Here is a 19,264-nt window from a genome sequence, read left to right as displayed (position 1 = left end):
TCTGCTGATCGTCAGGTCTACAGGCTCTGGCTGAGACCCAAAGCAGGGGGTCCTGAGGCATCTTAATCCAGGGCTGGATGTACTGTAAGTGAGAGTTGGCAGGTGCATCTGTAGTCTTTCTGGCATAGCTGCAGTAATGGGTATGTGTGTACCTGCCCTGCATGTTATTAGTCACTGCACTGGAAGGATATTTGTTTTGTATCAAAGTGGATGAAGAAAATAAGAAGACGACTGAGGGATTTTTCATTTTTTAGCTAAATTCCTGTTCTGTTTCCTCGTTGTTACTGCCTACAACTCATTTGTGTGGTGCTTATGTTTAAAGCAGGACTTTAACACACTGCAGGAGTCAAAACTTTCCAAGAAACTTTTGGGATAATCTCTGGAAGGAGCAGCCTGCACACCCAAGGCACTCATCCTGAGTTACATTTTGCATTTGCATCTGCTGCGACCCAATTACTCTACCTATAATATGCATCCACTGTCTTGTGCCACGCCACTACGGTGAACACCACAGGCTGTTTGGCCCACTGTGCAGCTCTTGTAAACAAATTGAATTTATGTAACCTTGCTGACGGGAAGGAACCGCAGAGTCCAGGCTGGCTGGTGAGCGTGGCGTTCCCAATGTTTGGAGCCCAGTGGAAACACAGTTATTACGGGCAGAAAGAGTGAACTCACCGCCTACAGTGGCAGCCAGCTTGTTTTGTTATATGGATGATGAAGTTGATGTATGGGCCCCTTGTATGCGCAGAACAGCCACAGTCTTCCTGCCAAGTGATGAATAGCATCAATACTGTGGGCTATTGGAAAAGACCGGGGCACACAAGATCTCATCTCAGCTCCTCTTTTCCATTTTCTCCATTTTCCATTTTTGGCACATCTCAAATAAATTGTATTGTTTTTCTTTTTATTTTGCCCTTCCCTTTTCCTCCCTTCTTTGTGCCCTCTATCTATAGACCCCACTCCTTTTGTGCAACTTTTAATGAGCTAAAAGGTATGCAAGAGTGCACAGGAAACACTTGACAAAGCACTTTTGAAAGATTAAGGCTGACTAACGGCACGGTGGTGTCTCGTTGGCTTTGTCTCCTCCCTTTTCTTTCTCTGCATCTGTCCACCCGAGCAAGAGGCTGCCAGAATGAGCATTGCAATAGAGGCGAGATTAGAATCGGATGTGAATTGGGCTGGAGATTGGTTTGTAGACTGAAAATGCCTGAAAATGGAAGATGGGGTGGAGGCAGAGGGAAGGCCGGGGGACAGATGAACAATGAGAGGGAAGGTCACAGTTAAAAAGCCAGTGTGAGAGGAGAGTGGTGCTGCTAGCGTGGTGGAGGATAAGAATGATTGAGTAGCAGAATTTGCATGGAAAATAACTTTATAATGGCTCTAAATTTTCTCCTTACCGCATCACTCTTGAGTTGTGTAATTTTAAGTAAAGCCATCTTTTCTCTCAGTGCCCAGTGGCTGCTTTGAAAGCCAACAGCTGGTCTGCGCTTTAGGTCGCCCATTAAAGCACTCAGGGTGTTATGTGGCTTTCATTCGACATTTCACATCATTAGTCAACTCTAAGTGAATTTAATGAGAAATTACCTGTTATAGAAGCCGAAACTGGTTTTGCCACTGAAGAAAGAGCACACTAATCCCTCTTAATGACTTATGATAATCATCAGAGCCTGAAACCTGTGGACTACTCATGGGTGTCTAAGGCAGCTTATCCATACAGCTCATACTGATGAATGATGATCTGATGTCTCAGATATTATTTTTTATTTCACATCTCTGCACGTACTCAGGTCGCAGCATCCAAAAATCGTAAACTGTTTTACAGTACTTGTAGTTTGTTGACTGCACTCCATTTTCCAGTGTTTGGTATCAAATTATTTCCAAGCAGAGGGCTCTATCGATTGTTTGTTGCACTAGGTGTCACAGAGACAGTTTCCATAAAACTTTCATGCGGCCTGCTTTCCTCTTTGCCTCAATAGGAGTTAGTGTTTGGGTGTTAGCTCTCACAAAGGGACCCCATTGATTGTCGCATCGATTTTCAATCGTGCTTTCCTCTTTTTCTCCCTCACAGTGGCAAACATTTTGTGGCGAGAAGAAGGTACGTCTAGACTGCTTCTGCTCCACTATAGCATTCATTAAACTGAGTTAATTGAATTTTTGTAATAGGGTTACTGAACTGTGATGAGAGGGATTAAATGATTTGATGCTTTGAAAGTAGATAACAATGTTGTCGGCTTATTTCTGTCTCAAATGCTCACACTGTGCAGTCTCATAAGCTATTTTAGGTATGTACTGTGTGTAACAAGGCTGCTTGTGCTTTCTTTTTAGGGCTCGGCATCGGCAACATGTTCTACGTGTTCTATGAAGACGGTATTAAAGTCATCCAGCCTGTGGCGTGTGAGATACAACGACACATTAAGCCCAGTGAGAAGCTGCTGGCTCTGAAGGTGAGTGATCACGCAGAAGACACAGAGACTCACTTTTATAGTGATTCATGCTGATATCATCCTCAGTGTTACTCAACATGGAAAACACAGCAGTCTCCAGGATAATTTAACGATGATGTATGTTTAATTTCGGTCACCAATCTTTATCATTTCAATTCCCGTTCTAAATCAGTGTGTTTTGGTTTGGTACATACCCGTGATCTGTTATTGCTACGGAGAGGAATCCAGTTACAGGTTTGTTTTGAGTGCTGCAGTCAATTCATAAAACAGTTACCCAAAATATGAAAGTAAACTGATTAAAACAGCTTAATGTTTAATCAGGTTTTTAAAAATCACAAGCTTTAGCTTTCGTTCACTTTTTATCGGAACACGTAGCAGAATTTTAAGCTCTGTAATGTTTTTTGTTTGTTGTATCCTGGGACTCGTCTCTCATCTCTATGAAGCATTTTAGTGTCTTCAGCTGATTGTTTTGGTTTTACAGCCCATGACAGAAGAAAAAATCTCTGATAAACCCACCTTACGTTACGTGCCCAGCACCAAACAGCAGATAAAGAGAGTTTGCAACTAGCTGGTGAAGAAAGTCATTCAGCAGCTTTAGCTTTATTTTTTTATTTTTTTTTATCAGGAGTTAATTCAGTGCCAAACAGAGGTAAAAGGAGAATGAATGACATTTGTCTGGTGGCTAGAAACACAACTTCAAAGTAATGCTGATGTTGCTCCATGTCTGCTGTATTTGTAACTAAGCAACTGTTCGCTAACAGTTGTATTAGTCAGTATGCCAATATTGTGTTCCAGGTAGAGTTCGCTCAGTGCACCATTTCCAGTTTAGTTAATTTAGAGATAATGTGCTGAATTTTTTCCCCCATTGATCAATCGATTGCTTGACGAGTAGACAGAAGTGTAGAAGGACATAATCAACAGTGTTGTGAGTCCTCAGCAGACATTAATTAAAAACTGTACTTTCTCCACCACCAAGCAATAAATACTAAAACATTTAGGAGGTAAATGTTTTTAAACAGTGAACTCCTGAGAGTCAACAGCTAAGAGTTTGTGCTTTTGAATGGCAAAATGTGTTAATGTGTGACTCATGTGATTTATTATTCTGTGGCCTTGACAAGCGTCCTGTTGCCTGACCTAGTAACAGCTACTGAAATCAATCATTAGGGATCAATAATTTGTAGTGGGATTAAGCTGAGATTCTTATTCAGATGCAGCCAAGCAGGTAAAGATTCAGTGTCCTGCTCAAGAAAAGACTTTGCTGTTGCACTTGTAAATTTAGAGGACACGTTCTTCAACCAGCAGCTTAGATTTGAGTCTGCACAGATATGATTTGTTAATACAGGGCACCTGCATGATCTCTGTCTCCTGTCAAATAAACACACAAAGCTGTAAATAACTTGCAGCACAGAGCAGGGTGGCATTATTTTTACTGAAATCCCAGAGTCTTGGGAGTTTAAAAAAGAATAGCTCATTAGGGGGAATAATTACTCACCAAGATATAAAACAGGCACCACCTAACACATAGAATAACAAATAACATATGGTCACTTTTAATGAGGACGATCTATCTCCATATTTTATTTTTCTGTTAAAGGTTCAGTGGGTAGGATTTAGGAGGATTTATTGGCAGAGATGAAATTTAAGATTGTAAGTATGTTTCACTAGTGTATAGAAAATAAGAATAGTTGAGTTTCATTACCTTAGAATGGACGTTTATATCTAAATAATAAGGGGTCCTCCACAGTAGCCCAGAAAGAACAAAACAAACACCTGCACCAGATAGACCCTTTTAGGGCCGACGTCACAATAACGTCAGTTTGTTAGCTGGAGGCAAAACATGACACTCTACCACAGGGCTGTAGGCTACATAGGAGTCTTAAAATGTCTTGTTGTGTTACTGGGAGCCAGAATAGAAGGAGTCATGGCTCAAAACTTAAATTTGATTGCATACCTGCCGCCACTGCCCGTCAACAAAAGCAAAGACAGCTATTGTTAGATGTGATAAGACCAAAGGACTGGACGGAGGCCATCATCAAAATGCTCACATGTGCAGCGCACACTTCATATCAGGTTAGGGAAAAAGTATTTCCTGTTGTAGGGATGAATAACGTTATGTGTATTAAGGGTTATCATGTCCACCTCATCAGAAACTGGGGAGGGATTAAGAGGAATATTGGATTTCTCTGGAACGCTAACTTCGTAGCGCATTAGCTAACATTAGCTTTGATAGCAAAACAAACTGGAGGAAACCGTTCAAGTGTCGTCCTCCTTTGTAAGATTGGCTTCCTGTGACATCACCCATCCACTGAGTGAGAGTATACGGGTCAGCCAGTCTGGTCCCGTTGGTCAGTGTTTACAACACTCACGGTCCCGGAGAGTAATCTGACATGTTGTGTTCGTAAATTCAGTCTGACGCTCTACACTCAAATGAGACCCCTGTTGGTCAAAGAAACAGAGCGTTATATTTCTAATGAATTAACAAACCGTTAAGTTAATCACACATTCACTCCGCTCTGCACCACTGCTCCGTCTCCACAGACAGAGTGACCAGAGGGCCACTTAGAATGAATATTTCTGAAGGCACTCTATTCTGAGAGACTCGTATCATCTTCCTCTATTGTCTAAAACAATCGCTCGCTAGCACTAGCTAATGTCTGTGGAGAATTGATTTGCCTCCAGCTAAGAGTAAAAGGGTCTATAGGGTCATTCATGTTTTTGCATCAGCCACCGCATTTACCAGCCCCTCTATGACAGGAGTGGCAGAGAAACACTGATATATAATGTGAAACTGCTTTATTCAGTGTTTTTACAGGTTTTAATCACCTGGTCTGTTTGTTTTGGAGAGGAAGAGACCTCTGTGGTTAATTCAGCTCCCGCTTAAAGCCTCTGAAGGAATTCAAACCAGGAGATGTTTCAGCTGGTTGCAGTCTGCAATCCTCACTGCTAGATGCCACTAAACCCCCCTAAATCTTACACACTGGACCTTTAAGTTCCTTTATGAATTGGAAAACTTACAAAGCTGTTTTTCTTGTTTTGTGAGAAGTTGACATTTTGGAGATACTTGGTTTTCACTGAGCAATGATGGATAACATAAAGAGCACAGAGAAAAATAAATTATAGTAACAGACCGCCATCAAAAACACTATGAAATTATAAAAATAGAATAACAAGTGATTTTGGATATTTTCAGCTTGAAGTAAAGAAGGTCTGCACAGAGAGGGCAGCTTAAAATATTCACAATATAGACATCACGTTGATGTTACGGTGTGTGTGTTAGCAAACAGTTTCAGTAGACACAGGGCAAAATTAGCATTCATTTAGAGTCGTGTTTATGTCCAATGTTCACTCTCCTTTTAACACTGTTTGTTTTTGGTCCTTGCTGCCTCCTGAGGGAAATATCTGGCTGTACAGTGGGTTTATCAGAGGTTTTTTTTTTTTTTTTTTTTTCCCTGAAAACAGCTGCTGCTGATCAGCGGTCAGACTGAAGCAAAACAGTAAAGTTGTTTGCGGTAAAACCAAAATAATGATCTGAAAGATGCTAAAGTGCTCTGTAGATTAGAGAACTGCAGGGTTGGATCTATCATTACGAGCATCCTCTTTTATATTACATGTAGTAAATGTCTCTATTGTTGATATAAAACTGTTGATTAGTGCAGCTCTGGAGTGGTTACTGATAGTCACACATGTTCTGCTTGCTACAAACACAATCCAGGGGCGACCTGACAGTGTTGAACCTGCTAGTTTGCAGGCAGTCAGAGGGGGTTTCACCTCTCAGCGGACTCTTTACACTCAGCCTCCCCAACCGAAACACAGTTAATCACCGAAGCCTTCAAGCAGCAAAATATTCAAAGCATCTTGCTGATAGATACCTGTTAGATTTACATGTGTTCTCGAATGGACGCTTTCCTCTGAGCTGCTTTTCATCCAGGAGCCCCCGCGCTTATTGGATGGCTGTTATACTTAAAGCGATGCCATGAATGCACAACAATCAGCCAAGCGTTCCTCTGAGAGGTGTGTTTGTATTAGGATATCAATCACGGTGAGCGCTGTGATGCCAGTTCCAGTGCTGTCATGGGGGATTGCCGTGTTGAACACACGAGGCAGCTCCCAGCATGGCACTCACGTTTTCTCCATCGCAGAGGAGCACTGATTGATTTGTTTATGGTAATTGCGCAGCCAATCCATTATCCTTAACTACCTTATAGAGTGTTTTACTGTGATACACACAGTAGCGGGAAAACACTGTGATGTCCTATTGTAGTAAAGTCAGTCCAGGAAGCGTCTTTATTTTTCTTCTCTCTGCAGCTGAGAAGACGCTGAGGGGAAACGTCCATGTTTTCTTGCTGCCACAGCATTGTGTGGAGAGCTGCTGTGTTGTTAAATGGTTCTTTCATTATTTAAACATGGGGAGAGGCTATTATGGTCTGTACTGGTACGATGTACACAGGGCTTTGTATGTTGGGTAAAAAATAACAGAAGGATGTTAGTGTCTACTTTAATCATTAAAAAAACACGTAAAACCTGATTATAACATACAATAATTGGCAGGAGATCGTTGTTTGCATGATTCTGTTGAACAAGATCTAAAATAAAAAACATAATAGAACATTCATTCCTTCTGCAGCAGAAAGCTAAGGTGTCTGTCTTCACAGTCCTCACGTCATTTCCGTACCTTACCTTACCTTATGTGGCATGGTAACGTGCTAGCACCACGTTAATCATCTTCCTCCACTGTCTAAAACAAGCTAAAAGAACTTGCTAGCTAGTGGTATCTAATGTCTGTCCAGCTAAGCCCCGCCCACCAAAAATGTCATACTGTTTACGAACAGTAAAAGGGTCTATATATGATGTACGTTGCTTTCTGTCTGGTGAATCAGCATCCTCAAATGTGATGTTATTAATTTCAACCCTTAAATTCCACTCAAGTTATAATATGAAGCATTTGTAAAATAACATGTTGAAATATCATCTCATCATGCTGCAGATTTATAACAGTTTGAAATGAGCCGTTGAAGAAACAGTCTGAGTGAGCAGCAGTCAGTGTTGCTCCCTCCCTGTAAAGTTCCTCCTCTTGACACTTTGGATGTTGCTGTTTCACTGTTTGCTGCAGTTTTCCTCCCCTCAGATGTTGTGTCACAAATGTATTAGCACTGCAAATCTTCCAGTAGCTTAACTGGGGAATATCACAAACCCTCATATTTCTCCACACAGCCCTTTAAATGTCATCACCCACATTCACCACTGAGAGAGTGGAAATCATTTTAGAAATATTTTGCNCCCTGTAAAGTTCCTCCTCTTGACACTTTGGATGTTGCTGTTTCACTGTTTGCTGCAGTTTTCCTCCCCTCAGATGTTGTGTCACAAATGTATTAGCGCTGCAAATCTTCCAGTAGCTTAACTGGGGAATATCAGAACCCTCATATTTCTCCACACAGCCCTTTAAATGTCATCACCCACATTCACCACTGAGAGTGGAAATCATTTTAGAAATATTTTGCAGTAGTATATATATATATATTTATTTATTTTTTACAGTTTCTCTTCAGTACAGTATTGTATTGTGTTCTTCCTGGCGTGGTTCCAGTGCTGCATAATGTCGTATGCAGAAAGATTTTAGTGAATCCATTAAAAATATACACTGTGCTGTATCTGTGGCAAAGGCATTTCCATGATAAAGGGAAAAAACATATCTGCAGTCCTTAGAAGCTGTCAGTTACTACATAAATCACATACATGCTACACACCCACACACAGACAGACATATGCAACACACATCAACACAGGGAGGATTACAGCCGCCTCCGTTCACACCCTCAGCTGGGCATCAGATGTTTGATTTCTCACCTCTTAAAGGTGCAATAAGTAAGATTTTTACAGCCAAGTAGCACAAAATGACCACAGTGTGGGACTGCAGGGGTTTCACAGGGTTCAATACCAGTGACTCAACGATTACTTCAGCAAGTGCAGCCATTTCTGGCTTTTAAAAACTGACTCTCCCAACCTGTTTTAGATCAAAAACCACTGACAGATGGTGCTACAACTGGACACTGAAAGACAGTACAACTACAAAGATATGAAAACCTTGTTATGAAGCCAAAAGCAGCGTTATTGTTTTAGCATCCTGCATGAAACGACCTCTCTACTTGATGTTATTGTTGCATGTCTGCCCAAATTAACCTGCTTTTCTACAGATAAAATACAAAGGACAGGATGAGTGGAGGGCTGAACTACAGATGAGATAAAATCTGTCAGCGATGCTGCTGCTCCCCTTCATCCCTGATAGAGTTCAATGAAGTTCATACATTACCTAATGCCCCTCTAACTGAGAGAAGCTGGCCTGTGGGAAGGCGCCTGTCATGGGCTGCCTCTGCGGTTGTAAATATGGAAGAAAGAGTTCACCCTGCCATGCCGAAGCCCTTCATTCATCCTTGCTGGCCAATAGCTCCCTAAATCGTCCCACAGAGTCTGGAACAGATGACCGGGCAGAGCCTGGAGGCTTGGAGGGCCGAGGGGGGAAGGAAGGGGAGGAAAGCTACAGAGACAGAAGGCCAGTTAAGGTTCCCGTTGGCCAGGAAGGCGAGAGCTGCCAGGACTGAAAGCTGAACAGCCGCAGATCGTCTGCAGGCTTTGTTCTGTGGATTATGCGCGGACAAATGGGAGCGATTACAGAGATTTTTCAGGACCTCGCAAAGCTCATTTATCTACGTTGCCAAGATAACACGACTCACATCAGCACAGGAGATAAGACCGCGAGTAGTAAACAACACAGAATAACGACTGGACGGAGATAATTGTTTTTTAATGAGACATATTTTCCTGTGATATAAAAAACAATTAGTTAACCGACAATGTGTGTTTTTGTTTTTCTTCCAGGAGGAGGTGTGCCCCACCTCACCAGGAGAGGAGGTTCAGAGGTGTGTGTGGTCATCAGCGGTCAACATCAAGGACAAGTTTATTTATGTGACACAGCCAACCTTGGATCGAGTGCTCATCGTCGACATCCAGTCTCAGAAGGCTGTCCAGGTAGATTTCAACATAAATTACGAAACCAGGTTCATGTCAATTTACAAAGAGCGTATGATGTGGGAGGAGTTACAGTCTTACATAGAGAAGAGGACAAAATTAAAATATATTTTTAGTTGGTGCTTTTGTTAAAATAAAGGTTCTTTGTGCCTCCGTCTGAGCCAAAGAACCTTAAGGTTACACGAGACCAGTGTAGTTTTTTCCCCCTTCGTCTTTGATGTATTTTTTCAAACAGTTACACCACAAAAAGTTCCCACATTGATGGAAAACATATTTCAAAAGAGCTTTTGATAAATCATTACTTCATATGGGTATTTTCTATGATTGATTTTGTTGAACGAAGGACATATTTTTTTCATTAAATCGGTCCCTTTGACTCCGAATTCAGTTTGATACAAAACATCGTCCTTCATAAAGAAACAAGCTTATTTTAAAGGCGCTGGACTACGCGCTCCAACTTTTACCCAAAGTGCATGGGGAACTTTTTGGAAACAGCTTGCTCATTAGTTATGCCTGCACTTAAAATATTCTACTTGAGTAATAATTTAGTAGGATACTAATACACAAGAGTGAGTGCTGTGGTGTGCTGATGATACTGGCCCTGCTGAGCTTCAGACGTAGGCTGGAGGCCGAGTGTGAGACGTGTTTGACAGGTGGTTGAGTCTAAAGGACACTTCATTATGTCAGTAATGTACCTAATGATGTAAACTTTTCCTCAGTGTGTGCTTTCTGCAGTCCATCAGAGGCGCGTCCAGATACTCAAAGCTAATAGATGTCACAGTGTTGTTAAGCCCAGTAATTGGCCAATCGTAAGCACCACCTTTTTTTCCCATGCACCAGCCACAGCTGCTCTAATCATGACCTCGGAGAACGTTTCTCATCTTTCTGTTGTAATCTCCTGCGACCCCGTGTCCTCATGAGGTGACATTTTGGGTTTGCTTCACATTAATTACTCTTCTTAACTCAGACCTGTTGGTCTCGTTTTTGAACACTTTTCTTTCATGTCATCTAGTGGTAGCAAAATAACTTAGTGTAAAGATAAGATGAGGAGCATCTCAGCAACGTCATTTTACAGCTGATCCCCAGACAAAAGTGGACAAGGTACAAAACCTGATTATTTTTTTATGGTTAAAACTTGTTTATTTATGGTTTGTAGTTTGCACACAAACTTCCTAGGATGTTGCAAATTAGCAAGTATTCGTTTGAGGACACTGAGACTTTATTATTGTTCGTGCAAAGTTAAAGTGTAAAGCTCAGTTCAGACTGAAGATTCACGACGAGACAAGTTGAAACATGCAACTTCTTGCAATACACAGTTCTGCAACGTTGTCGAAACCTGTCGGTTCACACCAATGCAACTAGATGAGTGAGGAAAGAGATACTGGCTACAGTTGCATTTGTAGTAGTGATGAAACAAAACAAGCATCAGATGGGCTGTGTTCATAATGAATACGCCACAATAATATAAATAAGCAGCGCCAAATAATCAGTCAGTGAGAATGTGTGTGTGAGGGGGCATAAGCACATACAGCGAGCAGCCGCAGCGACCAACCATCCGTCACCGGCACACCATAAGGACGTAAACAGAGGGCTCTGTGGTGACGGAGCACCTGCCACAGCAGGCAAACATGCTGTCTGCGGTCATTTTGACTTGACCAGCAAACTTCACTACAAGCTGATTGGCTGTTGAAACAGGTGACGTGCTTTACATTTTAAAACCAGCCGCCACTGGTTTGACCAGCTGAGTTGCAGGTGACACCATCAGCCAGCTTGAGTTGAGCTCAGATGGTCAGTTCACACTGCTGCAACTTTTCTCTGCAGCGTTCTAAAACAGTTTCGTCTCGTTGTGTATCTTTGGTCTGAACTGGGCTTTAATGTAAGAAAACATAACCTGCGAAGATTTCAAAAGAAACCAACAGTTTACACGAGAATAAATAGTTCTTGCATGTGTTACACATAAGTCTACAATGGTTTTATTTTATTTTAACTCGTATATGATACATTTCCAGGACACAAATCACAGTCACTTATTTGTTTGGTCACAGATATACAATATGACAAAGGCTGAAATTCCACACAAGCATGCTGTTTAGTGCGACAAAACAGTATGTGAGATTTTTTAGTATGTCAAAAACCTTAGTATGAAACATGAATTGTCTCTGTATTGTATACTCCAACAAAATATTTTTGATTTGATTTGATTTGGAATTATAAAAGCACAACTCTAAGGAGTATCAAAACAAAGAAAACCCCAGAGGACAGCACTTAAAACCATTACTAACAACACTTATTTCCAAAGTGGTCCTCAGTGGAGACAGCAGAACAGCACATAAGAACATACACATCATTATAAACAAACAAATTACATTATGAAGCTACTCATACCTCTCCTGGGGTTTAAATTACATCTCAAAGGTGAACCATCTTCCCCACAAGTCCTCCTTAACTTTTGTTTTAAAAATTCCCTTTGTTTAATATGCAGGGGCAGGTTGATCCATGGTGAGATCCCAGTATAGAAAGTCTTATAGTATTACAGTAGACAAACACTGGACACTATTGTAGCATAAATATCCCATAATGCAATGCAGTTGTGAAGACAGTGTTCATAACAGACAGTGACACTGACAGCTCTGTGACGTCAGTAACTCTTAAATTTAAGTTTAAGTATAAGATTTCCCTTTGCTAGGTGTAATATGGTGCGGGTTACTATGGTTAAACGTCTCCACCCGGCAACCAGGCTCTCAGAAACGTGGTAATTACAGCTCATCAGTAATGTTCTAAGCGCATATTCCAAACTACTGGATGGCGAAAAACTGACAAACTTAGCCTCCCCTGCATGGCTACAGGTAGTTTCTATCAGGTTTCTATCCATCTGTAAAGAAATGCACTTCCTTGCGTTGGACACTAGAGGCATCATCCGTACATTTACAGATCTATGGACACCAGGCACATACGTCAATGGAAACGAGGTGATAGGGTTCCAAAAGTCAGCTCCATTTTGGATCTGGTTTGAGACTGGTAAAATCCCCATAAAGCTTAGCTATTTTACCAAAGAGCACTCTAGAAAAGCTGTAATATGATTCTAGTTTTTAACCTGTGTTTTGCCAGTTTAATTAATAAATGTCATCAGAGCTCTGAATCAGGATCTCCAGTATCTGGATCAAGCAGCCTGTGATAAATAAGGTGTCAGAGTAACTACACCTGTTGTTCTAATGTGTCAGCTACATTTAATCAACATTTCATATCTTCTGCTGCTCGTCTCATTTTCAGGTTGTAGCTACAGGTTATGAACATTAATCAGGCTGTCACTCAAAACTGTTTCTGCCTTCTCAGCCAGCAACAGCTCATTACAGATCTCACGTTTTTTTAATTAGTTTTAATTATGTGTTATTTGATTTGCTTGCAAGTGTTGAAATCCAAACCCCTGCCGCAGTTTGACAAATGATTACGGGACATTGTGTCATCTGGTTCAACATGTGTTGGATTTTTCTGTGTGATGATGGGTTTTAGGTTTCTGACTTGTCAGAAGCTGTGATATTGGGTCACACCTGCTTTGCTCCACCTGCACCGATGATCTAAAGTGCTGCTTTCAGATCAGTTTTCTCACCTTGAGTTCACCTGCTAACCCGACACACCTCATGCATACTGCTGCAGTCGAGACCTGCACTTAACCGTCACATTGATATGGGGACCATGTAACCCCGAGACCCACCTCTTCACAGATACTGTAACCTGGCAACCCCTCATAGATACTGTAACGTGGCAACTGCAGTTTCCCTCACTGATGGTGTAAGAGGCAATCCCTTTAACACTCTGCCACCTTGCAGCACCATTTATTTTCCTGGGGGAATTTTATTTTTTGCGAGACAGGCTCAGGAAGTAGCACAATTCTTAGATGACAACATTCGGCACATTTCTAGTGAGCGCCGTCGAGTTAAATCATCTGTGCCGGTGGGGTTTTGGGTGTGTCAGGTTAATCCAGGGTTGCTCGGATCCCTGCAGATGTTTTTGACACCGTGATGGCTGTTTACAGCTCGCCAGCCTCTCAGGGACCTGCCAGTAAGCAGGTTGGTGTCCCAGAGACTGTCACAAGCTCATTATTCAGTCGCCTGGAGGTTTAGCTTCATTGCATTATATTAGCAGTTGTTAATTAAGCACCTGAACCCGCCTCTCGTCGAGAATAGTAAGAGAGACACGAGTTTTGGTTTCCAAGCTTTCCATTTTCTCATTGAATTATTAATATGATTGACATGCGGAAAGTACTAATAATGAGCAAGTTGCATTTTGAAATTTGTAACCAATTAAGTGCTTGGTGAAGACTTTTTAATGAGCAGATTGTTTTTTGCACGTTTAAAACCAATTAATTGCAAATTGCATGCGGATAAATAAATGTATGAAGGCGCCGTGATGTTTTCCGCGCTTCATCTCTGACAGATCTGCTGTCGGCGCTAAAGTTACATGAACATATTGGCTGCGGATCTTGATAATCTTCCTCAGCCAGAAAGAAGTTGTTAGTCAAGAGAAAAAGAACAACACGAACACCTGTTTTCTCCGATGACTACACGCTCAGAGATTAGTTAGGATTCAACAGATATTCTCATCTCATTTGCAATAACCCTCTCAGGAGCTGTTTGCTCTGTCAGTGATACAATATATATTTTGCCTAGGTAAACAATACTATTAGGGCTGCATAGCAAAAACAAATAGTATAGAAAGTAAGCTGCAGTCAAAGGGGATTGTGGGAATACAGGGTTGCAATAATTTTCCTGGAATAAAAAAAGATGATTGCTTTTCTTGCCGTTGTTGAGGCTGTAGCTCCTGCATGCATTCCTCTCCCCTGTGCTTTCCCTATTCCCTTTGAGCTGGCTGTCTATCTGCACTCAGGTGGACATAATGCACGAGGAGCGCTTCTCTGTCACATGCGACTCATCTATTGTTCAGACTTGGAATATTGCCGCCGTGCGTCAAGGAACGGATAAAGACTGAAAGCAATTACTTCAGTGTGGTAAAGCAATTGTGTCTGTCACCACTTCATTTGAAATGCAGCTGAACACCAAAAACACCTTATACATAAAAAGCACACCTCCACTCTGCCTTGTTAAAAGAAGACTTGCTCCTGTCAACCTCTGATGCATTAGCCTGCAGGAAAACTTTTCAGAAACATTACCACCGCACATCAAAGGAGGATCTCTTCAAAAGCAAAGTCTAGATTGCCTTCAATTGTTATTCTGTGGCCCTGCTGTCTTTAAAGGCTCATTTTGGTCTGATTTGATTGTGTGTGTCCTCTCCAGACGGTCAGCACCGACCCTTTTCCTGTGAAGCTTCACTATGACAAATCTCACGACCAGGTGTGGCTGCTCAGCTGGGGAGACATGGAGAAGAACTTCCCCACTCTGCAGGTCAGTCACAACTCACTGTTTATAACACGCACATGTTCCTAATTCCTCTGCAGAGTTTCATCTTTGTGAATTGATAAAATGTCTGATGATGAGACATCCAAGCACAGAGATGCAGACACTCAGTATTGACAGGATTTAATCCAAGGTTAGTGAAGGGGCAGTGCATGTTTGTTCAGATCATGTACTTGTGTCCTCTTAAAGGTCCGGTGTGTGAGATTTAGTGGTATCTAGCGGTGAGGTTGCAGATTTTAACCAGCTGAAACCTGCCAAGTGTTTAGGAGATCTACAGCGACTGACATGAAAAGCAAAAACACTACATGATCCAGTATAGAGCCAGTGTTTGGTTTGTCCATTCTGGGCTACTGTAGAAACATGGCAGTGTAACATGAAAATGTACATATATATTAACTTCTCATTCTGAGGAAACGAAAACACAACGATTCTTAGTTTCAGGAGATTATAAAGTGAATGAAAACATTATCATTATATTCCATCTAAATTCTACTCACAGGACCTTTATTATCTTTGTCAAATTAAAAACATTTTTCTGGATTCTTGTTTGATAGAAAGGTCATCATAATTCCCCCAAGCCTAAAGTGATGTCTTCAGATTGCTCAATTTGAATGACCAACAGTCCAAAGCCCAAAGAAATTCATTTTACTATGATATAAAACTGATAAAAACAGAAATGACCTTCATTTTAAGGAACACTTTGTCCCCACAAACCATCATTTGTATATTAATTACTCACTGTGTTATGTTGAATTTTTAAAGAATAGTGTTTTATTCCCCACATGCCTCCACAGAGAATGAAGAATCCAAAAACAAAGAAAAGAGGCGATAGTGTTTAACAACAAACTCTCACACAGCTTGCAAATTATATCCTAAGTCTCATTTATCAAGTCGTATGCTCAGTACTTCCCAAACACAGAGTAGTGCACCTGCGCTGTTGATGCAGAAGTGTTTTAAAGACTGCTGTTTTAGGGGCCGTACATATGCTGCATTTTTTGCTCCCTCAAATTCATTGTTTTCAATGTAGATGCTTGGCAGGTGTGCTCAAACACCAGAGCGATGCCCTCATGCCACCTATTTTCAGGGCACGACAGCTGCACCCCGAGATAAACCGAGTTAAACTTTTGGAATGCAGCAGTGCACACAACATGTCTTGTGACAAGGAACAACCAAACACAGCTGACAGATATCTTTCCCTTCTTCTGTAAATATTCAGTCTGATAAATACAGAAAAGGTGATCATGTTAGTGCAGGGCTACCCAGAGCGTTACATCTGTCCCACGGACGATAGGCCTACACACTTATAAACAGCGCCTGGAGGAGATCAGCTCTGCACTCAGGATTTCAGGCTACGAAACAGTACTTGTTAGGGCCGTAATATACTTGCTGCTTGATCGAAAATACGCGTACACAACGCGCCATGTCTGTGTTGTGTACGCAGCACTATGCAGCCAAAATGCACAATACTGGCGGTCACCACTTGGGGCAGACAACAGAAATATAACCCGGAAATCGTGAAGAATCTCATGAGAAGAAGAAGAAGGGTCTGGTCTGATCATCCAGTTGGGTCAATGTGTGCATTCGCACTAGCACCTCTAGTGGTTATATGAATATTGCATCTCGCGCACGCGGTACCTCGCGTTGAGATGTGCGTTCGACGCGTCAAACAAACGCAGATCATGCATGGCAGCCATGATGCGGTCGCGTATGCATTGTTTGCAGCAAGTATATTACGGCCCCTAAGGTTGCTTAGCAACCTCGGACGCAGCCTGCCGCCGCGTTCTTGAAAGCTGGCACAAAAAAGCACCCACTAGCGCCCAGTGCCCAACCTCGCGTTTTTCAAGTGGTTAAAGACCGCGCTCTTGGAAGCTGTAAGGATGTGTACGGCCCCTTAGAGAGACTGTGTTTGGGAAGTACTGATCATACGAGTGGGTAAATGAGACATGAGTTGTACTGCATGAGTTGCATGAAAGTTTGTAAATGGATGTTTTGATATAGTTTTGCTGTTGTGAAAAAGGCCCCCCCTCTACTCCGATTCATAAACAGTTTTCTGAGTTTCTGGATTCTTTGTTCAGCGTGGGGGCATGCAAAAAAAACCACAAAAACAAAAAGGTTTTCTTGACAAATTCAGCGTTAACATGGCACCTTGTAATTGATATACAAATGATTATTTTGGGGCTGAATTGTTCCTTTAAGAAGCTGGTGGCAGCAAATGTTTTAACTTGAAAAGTGACTCACATGATTAATTGATTATCAAAACAATGACCAATTAATTGACTTCTTGTTTCAGAGTTAGATGCGATAAACATATATATTTTTCAACAATAAAATTACATCAGTCTCATTGTGTTTATTACAATATATGTGTCTTTGTTTTCATATAGACTCCAGTATCGACCACAAAGCATTAAAAATTGTACAAGGTCATAAAAACCACAACAATCAGCTTTATTTACATTTATAGACTTTATTCAACTTAAACCAAACAAAGAAGCCACACACACACAGTATAATGTAAATACCCTTATAATCAACACTTGGCTGATTAAACGTCCAGTTTGTCCCCTTTTTTCCAATATGACATGATGGTGGCATTAATCACTGCAGACTCTCTGGGATACTCAACGGCTGATTTGTTTGTCTTGCTCGATGAGGGGTAATTAGTCGTCACTTACAGTGCAGTGTGTGGAAGGATTTGGACAGTGACACATTTTCTGTTGTTTTGGCTCAGAACTGCAGCACATTGGATCTGAAGTAAAAACAAGGAGAGTGAGGGTGCTGATTGGACACAAACATGGTCTGATTAATATTTGAGACTCCAAACAATGACAGTTTTTATTTTAAAAGATTTGGGACCTTGATCTTTATTCAGGTGTTTCTCAGTTATCTGAAACTAATTTTGGGTTTTGTCTGAAAATGTCATGACATGATGACATTTACACCAACATGGACTAACAAAAGCTGGGTAAAAAAACACATTGAGAGGAATGATGCGTATCCTGCTACAACAGCTCACATGGTAAATGTAGTATAATGTACGTTATACTCACCACTCCACTGCTCCAAGTTGCTCCTTTTTAACAGAACTGAAGTGTTCATACCCAGTTGTTTCTTCTTTGCATGACTTAATCGATGCTCAGGGATAACTGTCAACAGTACTCAACAGTCCTCTGGATGTTTTTTCACGTTAAACGTTTACTTGTAAAGAGAAGAGCACAAGATGTTTAAAGTCCAGTCGAAGCAAAAATAAATATTTGTAATGAGTCTCTCACACCACAGAAAAATGTGTCACTGACCACCCAGCCAAATTTAAGTGATTAGAAAAATCACCATGAACAAAAATTAGGTTTCAGAATATTGCAAAAATGTGCTCTGCTTCGAGGCGCTGACGGAGCTTAAACAAAGGACGAGCCACTGCCAAGAGACAGACTCTAGTTAGCAGCTAACCAAGTAGCACAAAACACACACATCCTGAGCTGACGAACAAGCTACTGCACATGCTCCAGTGCATTATCGAGCCATGATCTCAGGCCCTCAAAAAAACTGATCTGACTCCACAATGCAGTACTGTATAGGTCAAGGTCTCCTCACATTTTTACTAAGTATATTCTAACATGTTTAATTTGTTTGTGAAGCATGTGTTTGAGTCACTGTAGCTTGTTGGAGTACAATGTTGGAGGGGAAAAGTTTTGAGTTTTGAGTTTGCATTAAAGGGATAGTACAGATTTTTTTTGAAGTGGGGCTGTATGAGGTACTTATTCATAGTAAGTGTATTACATACAGTAGCAGGAGTCAGACACAGAAGCAAAGCAATGTACTGCTGTGGATGAGGGTCAGTCAGCAATAAAATGTATTTTAGCCACCTAAAAACAAATCCCACCTAAAAAAAAAAATGTAAAACAGATTAAGCATATGACATATTGAGTGTAATTACACCACTTTACCTTTCCATCAGACACCCTAACCAACAGGAAAGCCATTAACAGCTTCAGTTCCACATCTATGCTGTCTTCAAGAGTCTTGACTCCATTGACAAAAACAGTAATTTTGGCTCATTGAATACAAGAGCTGCTGCAGTTAGTTTGGCATTTAAATTGGTTAGTTCAGTTTCACCAAAGTCACACAGTAACACATAACGATCAAGCAACGGTAGACCAGCAGCTCCTGTATCCAGCGATGTTAAATCACTGTTTTTCTGCCCCAAACTATCCCTTTAACTTGGGACTGAAAATAAGAAATAGTGGCTGCAATCTTTTTGGCACTGAGGTAAATTTCATTTTTTATTTATTCAATCAACCTTTATTTAACCAGAAAGTCCCACTGAGACTGAATATCTCTTTTACATGAGAGACCTGGCCGAGGTAGCAGCCAATCAAAACACATTTA

The 19,264-nt window shown here is 41.2% G+C and overlaps 1 protein-coding gene across 1 annotated transcript in view; it reads left to right on the top strand.

The window, feature by feature from the left end:
- Positions 1–19,264, top strand: part of fstl5 (follistatin-like 5) — a 253,793-nt gene that overhangs the window by 220,654 nt on the left and 13,875 nt on the right. The window contains exons 11-14 of the mRNA XM_050042857.1: positions 2,069–2,095; positions 2,326–2,444; positions 9,318–9,467; positions 14,759–14,866. Of these exons, the coding sequence (XP_049898814.1) occupies positions 2,069–2,095; positions 2,326–2,444; positions 9,318–9,467; positions 14,759–14,866 (404 nt within the window). The remainder of the gene's footprint in view (positions 1–2,068; positions 2,096–2,325; positions 2,445–9,317; positions 9,468–14,758; positions 14,867–19,264) is intronic.

This window comes from Epinephelus moara, chromosome 4, assembly GCF_006386435.1.
Source record: "Epinephelus moara isolate mb chromosome 4, YSFRI_EMoa_1.0, whole genome shotgun sequence".
Classification (NCBI taxonomy): Eukaryota; Metazoa; Chordata; class Actinopteri; order Perciformes; family Serranidae; genus Epinephelus; species Epinephelus moara.
This window is presented reverse-complemented; position numbering and strand designations above follow the sequence as displayed.